A 17,741-nucleotide genomic window follows, 5' to 3' on the forward strand; every position below is an offset into this window, starting at 1 on the left:
TGTGCTGATACTCAGTGTGAAATACAAACCACGCTTTGAAAAATAACACTCAAGCTTTTAAATTTGAAAAGCCATAGAATAATTGGGAACATCCTTAAAGTAGTTGTATGGTTTCTGTAGAAATATGAGAGGATGGATGTGCTTCGAATGTGTAGCAGTAGGTGTTGCTGTCAGCTTTGAGCTTTTTGGAGGTGTGGATCCAAAGAGGAAAAGGACTAGAACATGTGGGGCTTTTGTAGCCGTCTCTGTGCCCAGGCTCCACGCTGTTCCTCCTCTAGCTGTTTGTGCCTCAGTCAGCTGCAGTGATCCCTTTTGCCAGTATACTGATCCATCATGCATAGATGGGAGGAAAAAGTGAATTTGCTGGCCTTCAGCTACACTCACTGTGGACAACTTGCCTTTTGGCCTGGAAATTTGCCTGGTAGGCTTAACTAAAGTCAGAGGACTTTGCCTGTGTGAAGATGATGTGTGTGCCAGAGTTGGCAGCAGCATCATGCCACACTGTCAGTGTCAGCTCTGGCTGTAAGGAGATAAAAACATTACAGTACTGGTTCCTATTATTACTGACTAAATGTGCTGGTGTTTTGTTTTAATCCTATCTACCCACTCCTAGTAAACAAACAGAAGATTTTCTAACACTTTCATTTTACAGCAGTATTGAAAACACTATTAAATTATTATATAGTGGTGTATATATGATAGAATAATGATATTATAGAATAATAATAATAATAATAATGATATATTGTGGTATTAACCACTGCACTCTGTAGTTTTAAAGTGATTTCTAGAGCAATTCTTTAAAATAAAAAGTGGTTACTAAAATAGGTATTTTTTTAACTCCTGATTTGATTAGTATTGAGTAATAGATTTTTCTAGATGGGAAAAGCTAGGTAGCTTTGTTGTATTTGTCTTATGCTAGTGTTCTTATTTAACTTGAGGTCACCTTTAGTTTTATGATTGTCTTACTGTTGCTGTAATAAGTTTTCTGCTTAAGATCAGTTGTTTCTGAAGAAGTGTTCTTAAAATTCTGTTTTGTCCCTGTTTATGTTTATAGCAGTTTGAGAGTGATATGTTGAGAAGATAAATTGCTGTTTAAATTTAAAAATACATTGTTTGTTTGTTTGTTTTTTTCTTATAGAAGTGATGCTACCTGACAGTGAAGTGAGTGGAAGTGTAGCTGAAATATCTGTAAAGTGAAATACTCAAGCTGTTTCCCTTTCATATGCTTCAATTCAAGATACATTACCAGGCTACTAATAGTTATTTAAATAACTTTGGAGTGCTAGTTTTAGAATTAGGGAGAGGTGTATAGATGACCAGTAACTGGTGGAGTTATTATGCATGTCAGACACTTGGTAGTGTTTATGGTGTTCAGGAACCTCTTCTGTATCTTCTCTTTGAACAAATAGTTTCCACTCTTATAAAGTCTGTTTTATGGGTTAAAGGATGAACAAAGGCTTTTCTTATCTCTGATACTTAATGGTTATAATTTCAGCCAAAACAAGGGAAGGTGTGAGACATTAGAGCTGGTGTGTTACTGAACAGAGTTTTCCACAGGGACAAAAATCAATTAAATTAATTCCCACTTTTCCTCTCTAAATGTTGCTGTTGCAGAGTTCTAACAAAAGGAGATGAAATTTTGTAAGTCAGTGTTGTCTTAAAATTCTTTTGGAAATAAACTTCTGATAATCTCATAAAAGTAGATGATTGTGATAAACTACTGGTAGGTTCAGAGGCTCTTCAAGTGTGATAGCACTGCCAGTGCTATCTTCTGGTGTGGACAGGCTGCAGGACTGGTTTTACTTGTAGAAGAACCAGAACAACTGGTTTTACATTATCTCTTAGAAACAGCCTTACAAAACAGTTTGTTGTCTTTAGGGCACACACCTTTTTCTGTTCATGTTCTAGTTTTGTCTATCATGAAACTTCCTCCAAGGAACATATAACACTGGTTTTGTTTGTTTGTTTGTTTGTTTGTTTTGTTTTGTTTTAATGCTAGAGAACAGGATTTTTTATATTAAGTTGGCTGCATTGTTCTAATGATGTATTGTCACTGTTTTGTGATATACAGTGTTACAGATCCTGAAGGCTCTTTCTGTTTTCCAATAGGCTGGTGTTTGGGATGCTGTATCCTGCATACTACTCATACAAAGCTGTGAAGACAAAAAATGTGAAGGAATATGTAAGTCTCATTCCTTTTAATTGTTTAATTACACACCTCTGCTGACACAGATCTGTGACATGTTCATTGTGTAATAAATCATATGAAAGCTTGAATTGACTGTCTTACTGTCAGATACAGCACTTGTGTGAACCTAGTGGTAATCCTCTGGTTTTGTTTAGAGGGCTAAAGTTAAGGTATCTCATACTTGACATAGTTTTATGCTGAAACATTTTCAACACACTATGCTGTATATAGATTTTTTTAAAGACTATTTTTAATGTAAACCTTTAAGTCTTGGTTCCATTTCAGCAAAGTACAATAAATAACGCAGTTTTAGGCAGGGGATAGAATGAAAGCTTCCTAATTCTTCCAACACCTCAAGTATAAGTATTGACAAACTGATTCACAGTGACCACTAGAAGAGCAGCAGCAGCTCAGTAGGGGACTTGGAATCTACCTAAACAAAGGTTAGTTCTTGCTAATGTGTTCTTCCTCAAAGAGGAGAAAAAATGTAACCAGGGAAGGAAAAGATTTGGTTAAGGTGGTGTGGAGAAAAGAAGGAGAACAGTGAGAAGAGAAAGATGGAGAAAAAACACAATTATAGTTACTTCAGTTTTTAATTAAGCTATTAAATTATTTACTTGTCAGTGTGAGCAATGATGATAATCATGAGAATGTTAACCAGTTGCAGTCACAAGGAGCTTTAGTCACTGAGCTACTTCCCTGTTTTAAGAGACAGCCTGGCTTGATTTCAGTAAATAACCTGTCCTGAATCTTGGCCTTAACCTGGCTGCCCGACTCAGGGTGGGGTCAGGGCCATCAGTTACTCTTAACTTGGCAGCCATAGCTGTGACCTAGGGCTGTTGTCTGATGTGTGATGTCTCCACTTTGTACCTGGTTGTACTTGTAGATTGTGGTAGCTGTTGTTCCTCCCCTTGAATGTCTTAATTTATTCTGATCACCCTATCAAGGCCTCAAAGGACATCATATTTGTACTTCTGATTTCTGTGTACAAGCTGATTGGAGCTTGTTTGTGAGATAGAGCTGGTGCCTGCCAGAATTAAACTCATGGGAGAAAAAAAATCACCAAAACTAAGAGGAGAATTTTCTCTGTCTCATGCTCGTATTACTCTGTCAGGAAAGTCAATAATGCAAGGAATTTATAATCTGCTTTTCCTCCCTGCTCCTTCAAAACTGATGCACAGGCTAAGTAGGACATAGCAGTTTCCAACCAGAATAAAGGAAATCACTTCAATTGAAGAGGTTATCGTCTCTTGCACTATGTTTTCTAGAAAAAGAGAAGTAATATTTTAGAATGCTGAGATTTTTCTCACCTCAGTTGTCCAGTTAGCCATGACCTACCTGTCTTTCTTGGGCATCCTTACACAGGACCCCTGCTAGTAGTGCCTGGAGTTACATTTTTTCAGTTCTTTTAGTGTGAACCTGTGGTCTTTGAACAGTCCCAGAACTTGCAGTCACATACAAAATATTCATGGCACCAAGATGAATAAGAGCCATCTCAGTGACTTTTTCATTAGCAGGGCATGACAATGACTCATCAGTGAATTATCACTCCATTGCTGGTTGGGTTGACTGTCCAGATAGGTCTTAGGGATGATCCATGGCTGTCATTTTCCCAGCTGGGTAATTTTCTTTCACAGCAAAGGGTTTAGATTTAGATGCAGCTTTCCAAATGGCACAGGTCTGCTGCCACTCGCATTATGACCCAAGCACAACTTCCTTTCCAGGGTTTTGTGTGGCTCAGGAGCCATCTGTGTTTGTTGCTGATTTGATAAGAGCTTTGTAACAGTAAAATATTTTACTCAGCCACTACTTCCGCCACTAAAAACTAAGCAAACAAAAATAACAGACATCTTGGCTTGTTGTGTAGGTCATGATGCAGCAAACTGGTCAAAGATTATTTCTGGGAGAAAAAGTATTGTGCTGATTATGGTAATTTAAAAGACTTATGGACTTCAATGCTAAAAATTAGAATCTGTGCCTTTGAAGAGATTTATTTCTTGTTGTAATTACCCATGGTTTAATGGAGTTGACTAAGATATTTGAGATGTTTTTTCACTGTATTGCACTGACATACTTGAAATAAGCATCTGAAATGTAGTTTATAAGTCTGAACAGACCAGCGTTTTCAAATCCTGGCTTCCAAATCCTGACCTGAAGAATGTGCTTTAGCCAGAGCCAACAAACGTGAGCTTAACACTTGGATGCTAGGGAAAAAAACCCTCAGTGAAACAAATCTGTAATCAGTCTTTTAACATGAAAAGTAGAACTCAATCAAAACTTCTGTTACTTGAAGTAGATGACAGTGTTCTGGGTAGTGTGAAATCTGACCTTCAATTTTTTCTGTCCTTTTTTTCTTCTGTTATGAAAACCCCTCTTAAGACACTCAGATTTATTTGTCAAGGATACTTGTGGTACCTACTGCATTAGTTGTACTAGAATATGATTTGTGTTTTATACAGCAGGACTCCTGGCAGATCTCATGTGCCCTTCTGCAGGACTTTTTTAGCTGTTCCTAGCAGCCCAGGAGAAGTTCAACTTCCACTGTTGTTCTTGATTGGGTAAATAGGTGTTGATTCAAGAAAGAACAGCCTGGATAAATAATTTTGGGGGAAAAATACAGTTTTGCATAGTATCTTAAAAAATGCATTGCATTATGCTTAAGTTCATGGGGCAAGGTTGGATTTAATTTTGTTTTCATTCAGGTGTTGACTCAGGTTCATGGAAGGGTCACCAGTCAAAGTATCACATGGCCTGTCAGCAGTGACTTCAGCTGTTGTGTACATTTGTCTTCATTTATTCAAGCCTAAAATATCTAAATCCTCTGAGAGATTGAAGTGAAGAATGTTATCACATGGTTGAGTTTCTTTTCAAACTGAAACACAGAAGAGCATTTAAGATAAATGGGTCTCAGGTTCTGACAGAGGAAGTGGTTTTAAGCTATAATGCACATCCATGAAATAGGCAGCAGTGTATCATTAGGTTTTGAGTAGTTATTTAAATCCACTTCAAAAAAGATTGTTTTAAAAGTGAAGATTAAATCTGAGCCACATCCTTTGTGGGAAAGTGTGTATGTGTATATATATCTTCCCTTCGAAAGGGAGTACCATGAATTTAGGGCTCAAACTAGTCTCTAACAGTTGTGGTGAATTTGTTTTATTCTTTGCTGGTTTATGTTTTTTTTTGTTTTGTTTTGGGTTTTTTTTGTTGTTTTGTTTTGGTTTTTTTTTTTTTTTTTAGTTTTTGTTTGTTTGTTTTTAAATAGTTTTGTGTTGTTGCAGGCTTTTTTTTTTTCTAGGAATTTAAAGAAAATGTGGATATTCAGTTTGTACAAATAACCAGTGGTGGTTTGCAGTGACCCATTTTGGAAATACTTTGCATTTGGCATCTGATAGCTTAGGGAAGACAAAAGCATTGGGAATTATTTCTGTAGTATTCTGAAAGATGTAATCAGCTTAGGCAACCAAATTTGAACAAATGCTCAAGAAAAATGAGTGAGTCTCTTAACTGTTATAAAACAAACTATACTATTTTAAGAACATTGTCTGATTTCAAAGCAATTATATATAGTGCAAACGTTAAATAAAAAAATGTTTATACCTGTAAACCCCATAAGCATTAACATGTGAATTTTTTTATTAACAAGAATTTTGTAGTTCTTGGCATATAAACAGAATTAAAATCTCCATGAAAATGCTTTTTATGTTGCCTTGCCTCAGTGTTAATACTGTATCAGTAATCACACGCGTGGAACTTAATGTAAAGCTGAATAACACATACTGTGAAATGAAAGCAAGGGCTGCTTCACTAATGCTGCCTTTTGTGTGCATGGTATGCACATAAACTTATATATGAACATATGGTTGAGTGTGGAAGAGAATGAAATACCCTTTAGTGTTATGGTGGCAATTGCTCTTTATACTTACAAAAAAACCCCAAAACAGTTCAGAATTGGTAGACTATCCTATCACTAAAGCTTTGTAGAGACAGAATGAAATCTGAAAAGCAGCCTAGGTGAGGTTGTGACCCTGGTGACACAGTCATTTCACTGAGCTTGTTGCAGCTTCCACCAGTTCTACTTGTGAACAGAAATCTTTCTGCATCGTCACCTGATCATTTTGCCTGAAACCTGGTTTATGAAGACTGAACTACTGTTGAATATCTTGCTTTGACAACTCTGAACACACTGTACAGTGTACAGTGTAAAGGTGAAATCAAAGCTCTTAGTGAAGATGGTATTTTAATTTTCAGGTTCGCTGGATGATGTACTGGATTGTGTTTGCTCTTTATACAGTGACTGAAACAATAACTGACCTAACAGTCTCTTGGTAAGACACTGCTTTTTATGAACTCTAAAGGAAACTGTATTTGTTTCTGATGTTTTTTGATTTGTACTGATTTCTTTTGTATAAAGAAGTTGTGCTTATGGAATAGCCCTTTTTACAGGAAAAGATCTTGGTGCATAGGTGAACAGCATCTGTTTTCCAGTTTGCTGTAAGCTGTCACTTGAAGTAGGGACTATAACATTTCCAGCTTCATTGTAGAAATTGAACAGGGGAATGGAACTCTTAAAGGGATGGCCTAGAATTTCTCTGTGCAGGAATGTATAATGAAAAGCCAAGTATATTAGCTGTTGTAATTTATTAAATGACAGTAGTCCATAAATCCATAACTCATTTAATTTTTGTCCAATGTAACTTCTTGTATTTGAAGAATCCTATATGCTACTATAACTGTGGTTTTTTTTAAAGATCTCTTCACAATGATTAATTAGTGTTCATTTTTTACTGCATTTGTTGATTTTGTGCAACCTTTAACTTGTCTGTAGGTTTCCACTGTACTATGAACTGAAGATAGCTTTTGTTATCTGGCTCCTTTCCCCATATACTAGAGGGGCAAGTTTAATCTACAGAAAATTCCTCCACCCACTGCTTTCTTCTAAAGAAAGGGTAAGAAATTACTTCTCAGATTTTTAATGCCTAATATGGAAACACCATATGCTGAAATAAAAGCTGTTGCTGGATACACTATAAAAGCAGAGCAGCTTGTTACTGTCTTGCCTGGCAGCATGAATTTGGACTAGCAAGGCAAGTGCACATGACTGTCCTTGTCTGTGCTTCTGTTTCACTTGCCTGAGCAGACAAGGTCCTGCTTCCTATTGACATGAGAGCTTGGTGTTCCCTGCTCTGCTTGATGCACTCTGGGGAGCCCCTCTAAGCTGAATAGAAGAGATGCAGCTTGACTTTGTACTGCAAGCATGTGTACAATACTCTTTGCACAGAAATATGAACACAGCTTTACTAAAAGCTGTTCATGTTAACATTTTTTTTCTAGCATAAACTAGTAATAACACTTCTCAGGATGATTGACATCGATGGTTTTTTTTTGGTTTGCAAACTGACAAGATAAGAGACTTGTAACTGAGTTTTAAGGGTAGACCAGTCTGCAACAGTAAATACCCAAACATAAAAATAGCTAGAAGATGGTTAGCTTTAGTCAAAGTATGACAGGGACACACCTCTGCTTAGCTGTTTTTCAGCATCCTGTTTGGATGTGTAGAAAGAGCAGTTAGCAAAGGTCTGAAGACAAGCACTGAGAAACCTCACACTACAGAAAATAGCATTCCTAAAGGTCAGTTCATACGGCTAGGCTTGGCCTTTATGAGGCAAAGCAAATAGCTGACAAGATTGCCACTGATAGGAACAGTAAGGTCATCTTGACCTTCTGAAGATTGTGCTATAAACAATTTGCAACTTTGTAAGGTGAAAGGATACTTCCCTGTAGTCTGCAAGCTGTCGGGAAGTACCTTGCAGACTTTTATCTTCAACTCCAGGCATTTACCAGAGCTGGAGATAAATGTCATGACTGTATTGTCCTTGGTGCTTAACTATTTCAAAGCTGTGGCTTTGGAAGTTCTTTATAAGTCTGCTCTACCTTTCTAGGCGAGCTCCTTGACTTCTTCATCTTGGATGATGTTATTTCTTGAAAAGCTTCTGTCCAACAAGTTAAGCTTACTCTCTGTAAGGAACTTGTTGCAATGTTTCTGAGCTGTACAAAAGTGATCTACTTTGTCTTTTTGTTTGACCACATATAATCCTTTTTTTAAATGAGAGAATTGTAACGAATGAAACATCTGAATACAAAGATAGATCCCATTAAATATTTCTTCTGTCTTCCTTTACTCATGGAAAAATAATACTGTGGAGTAATTTTGCTCTCTTATGAATAGCCTTCTAAAATTTAAAATATTTTTCTTTTAGGAGATTGATGAGTACATTGTCCAAGCCAAAGAAAGAGGCTATGAGACCATGGTGAATTTCGGAAGGCAAGGGTTGAATTTGGCAGCAACTGCTGCAGTGACAGCAGCTGTAAAGGTAAGTTTCTGCTTGCATTAATTGCTTTTGAGTTTGATATAGAGCAGTGTAATTGTAGTGAGGATTTACCACTCCTATATATAAAAGATAAATTCTGCAAGTCTACTGAAAACCTGGGATACAATTAAGGCTTGCAGCCCTCTCGTCCTCATACTTTGTTTGTTGATTTGTTTGTTTAAGATGGCTTGTATTGTTATTTCTTGGATGATCAGATCAGTTTACTCCAATTCAAAAGGTACCATGCAGTTTTCTGTGCAGGCTTTTAATAAAGATGACCATTGTTTCTTTTCTGTCTCTGTTGTGCTTTCTTGTTGATAAACAAACTTTTTAAAGGATTTCTGGCTTTTCTGCTGTTTTTCTCCAATCAACCTGAGGTAATGCTACATATGAATTAAGGCATGAAAGACTACTACCATGGTTAAAAATTCTCTTGACACAATTAACCTGTTTGCAACTTTTTGAGTGAATTATTAAATTAATATACTAAGCATAATAAGGCTGCATATTGGTGTTTAGTATAGACTTGCTTTGTCATGTGTTTTCCATTAAATTAAGGAGTAATCTGTTGTTTTTCCCAGATTACCTTCCTACAAAAACTCATCACCTTCAGTATTTCAGAGAGCTCTGGGTGTAGGAAGACAAAATACAAGCTTATATGTAAGATTCTAAGCAATTTGTGCACCACTGAAAGGAATATACTTCAGACAATGTGTATCCTACCTAACAGTAATTTAAACCAAACCAAAAAAAAAAAAAAAAAAAAAAAAAAGAGAAAAATGTGTATGTCCAAGTGAAGTCACAGGTTTAAGGCAATCAGCATTAATTTCTTCCTGAGAATAAATTGAACCATTGTGCTCATAGTAACAGCACTGAAAACCTGAACACTGTCAGTAGATAACAGAAAACAGTGTAGAGATCCCTGGCTGTCAAAGTTGAGTATGTGTAGCTGGCATTTAGATTAAATGTCTGGGCTTCTATGTGAACTTCCTGCATTATAAATAAAAGACATTCCTTAAAATAACATTTTCACATGCTACCTCAAAAAGCTTTGGAAAAGTAGTCATGCATATCTTGTTTGTTCATTTTCTCTTTTTTTAAAGATATGTGTGGGTGGTAGCATTATAACTTTTTGTTTTTAAATATGGTCATAATGAGCCTAAAATACTGAGAAAGTGATGAAATTTGATTACTGTAGGGGTTTTATTGTTATTCAAATTCTTAATAGTGCCTTGAGACATGAAATAATTTAGAATGCAATAGAGTGCACCTCCAAAGGAATGAAAGTATTCAGAATGAAAATGGCTTATTTAAATAAACCAAATAGATACAACACACAAACACCCAAAGTGCTCTACTGGGAGAAAAAGTTTAATTGCTAAATGCTAAAATGCAAATTCTCTGTATTACAAATTTATTACAATAAGCACCTGTAAGGATTCTTATGCTTTGTGGGTGTTCCTCATGTTTGGCTATGATTGGATATTTCCTTGTTAATTTTTAGGGTGTAACAGAAATATTGTAAAGTAAGTAACACTGGTATCTCCTCCCACTTTCTTCTGAAATAATAACTTTTTCTGAAATGTCTGTGTTTAGATTTCATTGCTATTCAGCTGTGACTGGCAAGATGCCGCTCTGTTTGTTAAAACTCGTTAAACATGCTCATGAATATTTGTACAGAATTAGTTCAGTGCAGATCAGATGCTTGGGAAAAGCAACCACCACAATACCAAAGACCTAAAATAGGCAAGATTTTTAAACAGTATGAAAGAGGAGACTCACTGAAAAAAAATCTTTATTTTGGCATGTTAAGCCTCTTGGGTTTGTCATTCCAAAATGCTGAGCGTGCCTGCTCCATGCAAGCAAATGGACACAATGCATGTGTTCTTGATTTTGTTCCCTGTTTTTCAAGAGTTGACTGCTGCCTCCAGCAGGTGAAAAGATTATCCCTCTACCAGGAGCCGGTGGAGCATGCTATAGGATTTCAGGAACAGAACTGTAGTAGTGGGATCAGTCTTAATGGGAAAGAGAGCACACTTTCATCACTAATTTTTTTTTACCCATTTTTTTTAATAGAGCACACATGCTTATTCTGACATAGCAGATCTCAAATTAGGAGAGGGGGAGAGGCTAAACATGTGTGCAAAGTTAAACCTATGTCAAAAGACACTAAAGTGTCCAAGAAAACTGCTTATGCTGACTTCAGGAGGGTTTAAAAATGGTTTGGAAACTTGCTGAAATACTTTGAATATCAAATGTGGGAGAGAGTGGTTTTCTTCAATGGTTGTCAAAGGAATATGGGATTACTATTAAAAGGCTTGTTGGCTCTGTTAGGGAGGTTGGAGTAGCCAGCCAGGTCAGTCTACTGAAATTTGACGTAGATTTAAACCTGCTCCCCTATAGTTAAATTTAAATGTATTTGGCAGGAGTCGTGGCTTACAGCTTACATTCTCATACTGATACTTTTAGCTGGTAGTAGTTAGCCACTGTTCATATAAAATGTAGTGTTTCAAAACCTGCTAAATAGCATACATTAGCAAAATAAATTGTGTTAAATTGGCATGTCAGAAAATAAATCTTTATCAAATCTGTATTTCAGGAGATTTGGAGATGAAAGATAGTCTGTGATGAGTTTTTATATATTGAAGGAAATTTTATTAGTAAGAGAATCAGAAACAAGATGCCTCAATATCTCAGTACTATATGGATTTGGGGAAATTATATCTACAACACTTAACTTCCAATGATATATCTCATACTTTGATGCATCTGCTTTTCAGGTCTTCTGAGATGATGGTTACCTCTATGTTTCAGTTTCTGCCAATCCATTAATTCAGATTTCTTGAGCTACTAGTGAAAACTGGTGTCTTTATCACTATGAGCAGGGGGACTGCTACTTAAGCTGTGAAATACTCTCTATGAAGTGTTGTTGGTGGTGAGGGCTGTGTTTTCTGAATGCCTTCTAGTCATCCTGAATCTGCTGCCTTTTTGCTGATTGAGTATTATTCTCCTGGCTTCGCTCACCCTTCCCCTTATCCCCACTCAGGGCATGGCAGAGGAAGGAGGTATCTTGCAGCCAGCTGTGGCACACAGCCAGTATCACTCTGGGGAGCAGTACTGCTTTCATCCTCCTCCCTGCTGGGGCTGCCTGGCATGCTACAGAGGTCATTCACAGGACAGCACTCCCTCTCCAGGTTGGGAGGGAGCAGAAGTCATTCCCTGTCAGCTTGGATCGGATCAGGGAGAGAACAGCTGAGAATGTGGGTGCTGCATGCTGCACAGTCCATTGGGAACTTGTCCAAGGAAGGCAGGCAGCTTCAGTCTGTGATCCTGGCCACTGAGGGGTGCAAGTCCCATGTGAACAGCAAAGAGTCCCTGAGGCAGACAATGTTTACAGCAACTTCCCTGCCTTAAGCATACAGACTATAAAAGTACATGCTCAATAACAGAATAGAAAATGGCATTTCATATATGAGGGTCAGCTGATGAGACTGCATACTAATAGCTTACTAGAGATTGAGTAGTCTTGAAAGGAGACCCTTAAATGGGCTATATTTATTTCAAAGAATTGATTTAGAAACATATGACGACTTTAATTGGTGTTTCACATTAGTCACTGCTAATGAATGTGGGCTCCAAAAAACGTTTAGTATGTTTTAGGAAATGTTATTGAGCAATGAAGAAAAATCATTCTTTAAGACTTGCATTTTGTTTAAGACAACACACAGGCTTCACAGTTCATCTCTCTTCAGTGTTTGCCTACAAAGAAATTTTAGTGCTGAAGTTATGTGATTTATTTTCTTTTTCCCTGGCATTGTAAATGTATGTGTCTCAATCTTTTGTGCTGTAATTTAGTTACCAGCCTCTGGGCTGAGTGCAGCCTGATGTGTTCCTTCCTTACTGGCAGGGACTGTTGATGTATGGGCCACCCGTGGTAGCTGCTCTGCCATCTTCTCCTGAGCAGCATCTTGGGGTGTGTGTATCTGGGGAGAGGTGATGGCTGCTGCCATGTCCATGGCATGGGAGTGGAAGCAGGAGATCCTCTTCAGCTCCACCTACAATTGAATTGCTCTGCTTTCAGTTTTTAGGGCAAATATGTTGCTTTCAAGCTGTAACTCTTTGACCTTTCAAACAAAATATTAAATCTCTTAGAGCATTATTCTAAATGTGAATGTTACTCTCACATTTCCTGCTGTAAAGGGTATTTAATCTCACATTTCCTGCAGTAGGAAGGGATTAAATATTTTTCAGCCAGACTTTGGTCCTGAGTTGATAGTAATCCAGATCTACACAGAATACTTTGTTTCAGCAAAAAGCAATTAACTGCTGCTTTTGGGCATGGGGGTGGAAGAATCTTCTTAAGTCTTAAATGCAGTGTGAGCACAGTGCTATGCACACTCCCACAGAACACCTTGAAATTTGTCTTTCAGTCTATGCAGTGGAGTTAAAGTAGAAATCAATCTTGATTTGGCTAGACTGAATGTTCCCAGGGGTGGGATAGAGACTGGGGGCCTTGTGGGGAGTAGCTGCATAGGATTAGTTTAATGTGTGATGGGGACTGTCCAGCACAGCAGTGATTGTGCAGCTCCCATTCCTACTGTGACTCTTGGGCATGCATGCTGCATCTTTATTTGTGTATATATCCTTTCAAACTTCTCAATGTTTTCTGTGTGTAACTTGAGTAAAACTTTCCATCTTGGCAAGTAGTTTTGGAATGAAGGGCCCATTGTATAAATCCCTTACGTCCTCCCTGAATGAGGCAGTGCTCCACAGGCTCTCCAGCTCAACCGTGCAGTTTGGTTAAGGGCACAATGTTATTTTATGGCACATACTTGACTTTTTTTTCCCTTTGAAAAACAAAATTCTGTATCCAAAAGCTGCACTGGAAAATAGGGCTGAATGTTCCTAGCTTGGATCTAGTCCTCTATCTACAGTGGAATAAGAAATAGAGGCTTGTAATGTGAATTCTTAGTATGTTAGTTGTTATAATCTTAATTGCATTATTCTATACAATTTCCAAATGTCTTTTTGTAGTATATCACATGATGAATGAACTTGCTGAGCAACTGTTAAACAACTGTGTCTTTCTGTACTTCTGCTGCTGGCCAAAACCAGCTTCTGTCACTATTTTAAGTAGACTCTGTTCATACTTGGTGGATGGAATTGTGCTGAATTTGTATGGATTCTGCTGAGAACCAACTAGGTCCATTTTCCATATTCACCAGTGTTCAATGACTGAGACTTGAGTCCTGTTCAACTTCTTTAAGCATTGGACACAGGCTGATGAACAGTCTTGTATGTTATGGGAGATTAATATATATACTGTAAGCTGTTACTTGTCAAAAGAAGCAGTTCTTTCTCCAGTTCTTTTCTCCATGTCCTAGCAGCTGATAAAGTTCTCTGGCATAGCTGGTTCCTGATGTAGTTTAATTTAAATGCTTTTCAGTGCAAAAAGTAGAGTAGTGGAAGGGCAGGATTTTTCCTGCCTTAGGAGGAACTTTAGGAGACCTGCCTCAAATGAGCCATTTTGGGGAATAAATTTGACTTTGGGATTTCTACAGTCTTTGATACAGACACTGTGCAGTGTTCATAGTGCATTTTAACTCAAAGACAAGCTGTACTTTTTGAGAATTGAGTCATCCTACAAGTATGTAGGAAGAGATAGAAAAGTTAAGGCTTCTACTTGTCTCACAAGAAACCTTTTCTTTGTTATTGTTTGGTGACAATGTATGAATGGTGGAGTGAGAATTATAATAGGTTTGTTGTGCTTCAGTAGCACACTGTCCACTGTCTTAATTTTATATGCTGTACTAATAGCTAGTCATTGGAAAATAGATATTAGGTTTCAGCCACTTTTCCCCCTGCCCTTTGGTACCCACACAAACTTAAGGAGCTTTAATTCAACTGTTTCTTCACTTTACATGGCTATTTTTAACGTGGAGTAATTCAGTGTGCTGGTGTACCAATTGCAAACAGTTGTTGTCATGAGAGTGGGAACAAATGGCTGTGGCCAGCAGTGCCAGAATTGCCTTCTGCTGGTATTGTTGCAGAGAAAGGTGTATGGAATTGTACCCGGGTTTCTGCTCCTGCTAGCTAACATGCTGGTCAAACGAAGAATTTTACTTTGAAGCTTCATTTGTAAGAATGAAGCAAACTCTTTAACACTTGCTTGAAGTGGAGTTCATGCATGGGCTTGTCAGCCTTTCCCTGAAATGGTTATTTTTTGCCTTATGCTGGAGAGGGAAGAATTAAATGTTTTTTTTAACATGACTTTGAGTACTTGTTCTCATGGTCTTATTCTTTTAGTTGCTTATGCAATAAATTAATCTTTAATGCTTTAATAATAACATCATCTGATGTAAGATGAAAGAGCTGCTGGATGACCTTTCTTTCCATCAGGGAAATTTCCATATGTTCCATATGGAAAAAAAGTGAAGACAATTGGAGAAGGAATACTTAATGTTCATATGTGATTAACTATTCTCCTGTGTAGCATTAGATTTTGGGTTGGTATTATGTCAGTAAAGCTATATTAGTAAGAGGACCTGCTAGCCTGGAGTCCAGGCAGAACCTATTTGGTTTGTGGTTTCAAGTTTCTGTCAACTGGAGCTGCTTTTATAGTGCTGCCAGTTTCTCAGTTATTTGAGTTAATGTTACAGAGTGTATTTTTAACGCTTTTCTCCTTAACCTTATTCAAATTTGTGGAGGATAAAATATAAAATGGCAGAAAACTATCTTCAGCCATACTCTTTAAAGTGGAAGTGTTGCTGTCATGCTACCTTGAACTGCCATGTTTGAAGTGAACATTTCTGATGTCTGTTTCTTTTAAACACTTACCCTTGCCCAAGAAGTCTTTATTGCTCAGGTTAAAGGAGTGAAATGCAGCATTTGTAATTAAGCTGCCAGTTTGTGTAACTTTGTCATCTGGGAGCAATGTACAGTTAAGTGTGGGCAAAAGCAATCCCTAAATCAAATGTAAAGCAACTGCATGTTCAATGTGTTTTGTTGTGCAGCAAGGAAGCATGGGCTTAAACATCTTAACCCAAGCTGAGCAGCAAAGTTAAACCTGTGCCTGGTTTCCAAAGATACTGTTGTTGTATTTCAGAGCCAAGGTGCAATAACTGAGAAACTGAGAAGTTTCAGTATGCATGATTTGACTACTATACAAGGAGATGAGCCTGTTGGACAGAGACCTTATCAGACATTGCCAGAAGCTAAAAAGAAAACCAGAGCCTCTACAAGTGAATCTTCAGGTATGTATCTTTTTTCTTCCCAACCTAAAAGAACAAAAAGCAAAAGCAAAAGTGGAATAGCAGAAATACATTCACCCCATTTCTAAATAGAAAAGGCCTCAAAGAATTCCAGTACACTTAAACAGGCCTACACTTAAGCAAAGTAAATTATGACAGTTAAGAAATCCTTCCTGAATTACTTTCTTCTCACAGCCACTCTCAGTGTAATCATTCTGTATTCATTACTCCTGTCCTTGCCAATTGGCAACAAGAATTTATTGCCAAAGTAAAACTTAATTGGAAGTCAAACATTATGTGATTAAGTGGTGTTTCTGTGATAAATGTACAAGAAGTTAAACATGAGAGCATATGGAATCTCAGTAAATAGAAGAGAAAATTAATAGATATTAATTCACCAGGTTTGTAGTAATAGATCAAAATGTAAAATTGTTTATGGTGATAGGAATAATAAAGGCATCAAGTTTTCATAATGGACTGCTGCCCATTATGCACTTAAAAGATGGTGTATGGTGACCAATACATGGTTTTGTTCAGAGATACTATTATTTCATTATTATATTACTGTTGTAATATAATATGTACTGTTATTGTCATCCTCACTTTGCTCTTGAGCTTGTGATGCTTGAAGGAAGGTTTTGCTGGAAGTCTGGTAACTATACTTCTATAAATGGCAAGGCTACGATGTAAAGGAGCTGATATTTCTCACAAAATAAGTAGATCTAGGCTATTTTTTTTACCTAAGCCTGTCATTCCTTCTCCTCCCTCCATTTTGGGGAGGAGTAGTGTTTGTGGGGTCCAAGGAATTCCATGAATAGTGTGGTAGCCCATGATGGTTGTAAGGAGTAGATGGCCAGCTGAAGGGGCTGGATTGCACATTGTTTCCAGAAGGTTTCCTGTGCAGGGTAGTGTGAACTGGAGCTTCTGGCTGGAGAGAAGGCCAACAATTCATGAAGAGCTGCACTAGAGATGATGTCACTGCAGCTGTTGTGCAGGGTCTGTTCCTCAGTAAGAGAGCATTACGTACCTATCTGAAATAGCTTGAAAATGCTCTAAATTTAATGTTTTTTAAAAATGCTTCAGTTTATACTGTATAAATAATCACTGATTGTGAGGTTCAATCTCAAATGTCAAAAAGCTTTCTTACAGCTAGTTGAACTTAATTGTTTCTGCTCCTGGTCTGATATCTAGCATACATCTCTCATGTTTTCTTTGAATTTTCCACAGCATTAGGAACTCAAAAAAGATCAAAAGTACACATAGATTTTAGGAACACTGCATAGCAAAATTCTGCTGTGCTTAGCAGGATCTTACTTTCTGTAGCCTGAGCTGGGAGTTCTCTGCAAATTGGTTGAAAAGGCCTAGCTGTAGGACATGGATCATAGGATGGTGCTGAGCTGGCAGTGTGCTTGCCTGAAGAAGGATGGGATGCTGATGCATCACATGTTAGAAACAGAGGTAAGGAAGTATTGGTGTCACTGCAAACACAGCTAGTCTGAAACAGAGAAACAGATGTCATTGAAATCTTTTGTGTTGAAAAAGATGAATTGAAACTGTACTGGAAGCAGAGATGTGTTGCCTCTAAAATGGCAGAAGAGAATGACAGAATGTCTGCCTCAAGTAGCTGTTGAATAGATTATGTGATTCTAATTTCTAGGGGAAAAACATTGAGGAAAAAAATTAGCTAAGCCTAAATAAAACATTGGCTTAAGATGAAATGTACACAGGTCATTAATAAGGTTTGGTTTGGAGTCCAAAAGGTGCTTCTGAGTGTCACAGCCTGTAGATTCTGGGATAAAAGGAGAGTTTGGCAGAGGAAGGAACCAGACTGGATTTGGGAGTTTTGTGATAGGTCTGTGATGGGGATTCGGGGCTGTTGGACCCCAAGGAGCTTTTCGAGGTATGTTTTTAAGCAGTTTGTGCCCTCTAGTG

At 37.6% G+C, this 17,741-nt stretch overlaps 1 protein-coding gene across 4 annotated transcripts in view; it reads left to right on the forward strand.

Moving 5' to 3' along the window:
- Nucleotides 1-17,741, forward strand: part of REEP3 (receptor accessory protein 3) — a 45,339-nt gene that overhangs the window by 14,254 nt on the left and 13,344 nt on the right. For all 4 annotated transcript variants that reach the window (XR_008438204.1, XR_008438205.1, XR_008438206.1 and 1 more), the window contains exons 2-6: nt 2,113-2,185; nt 6,440-6,516; nt 7,017-7,137; nt 8,449-8,562; nt 15,665-15,812. Coding sequence is in view for 1 of the 4 variants with exons in the window: in XM_053984297.1 (XP_053840272.1) it covers nt 2,113-2,185; nt 6,440-6,516; nt 7,017-7,137; nt 8,449-8,562; nt 15,665-15,812 (533 nt within the window). In the remaining 3 variants the exon portion in view is untranslated. The remainder of the gene's footprint in view (nt 1-2,112; nt 2,186-6,439; nt 6,517-7,016; nt 7,138-8,448; nt 8,563-15,664; nt 15,813-17,741) is intronic.

The sequence above is a fragment of the Vidua macroura genome, chromosome 8 (assembly GCF_024509145.1).
Source record: "Vidua macroura isolate BioBank_ID:100142 chromosome 8, ASM2450914v1, whole genome shotgun sequence".
NCBI classification, from domain to species: domain Eukaryota; kingdom Metazoa; phylum Chordata; class Aves; order Passeriformes; family Viduidae; genus Vidua; species Vidua macroura.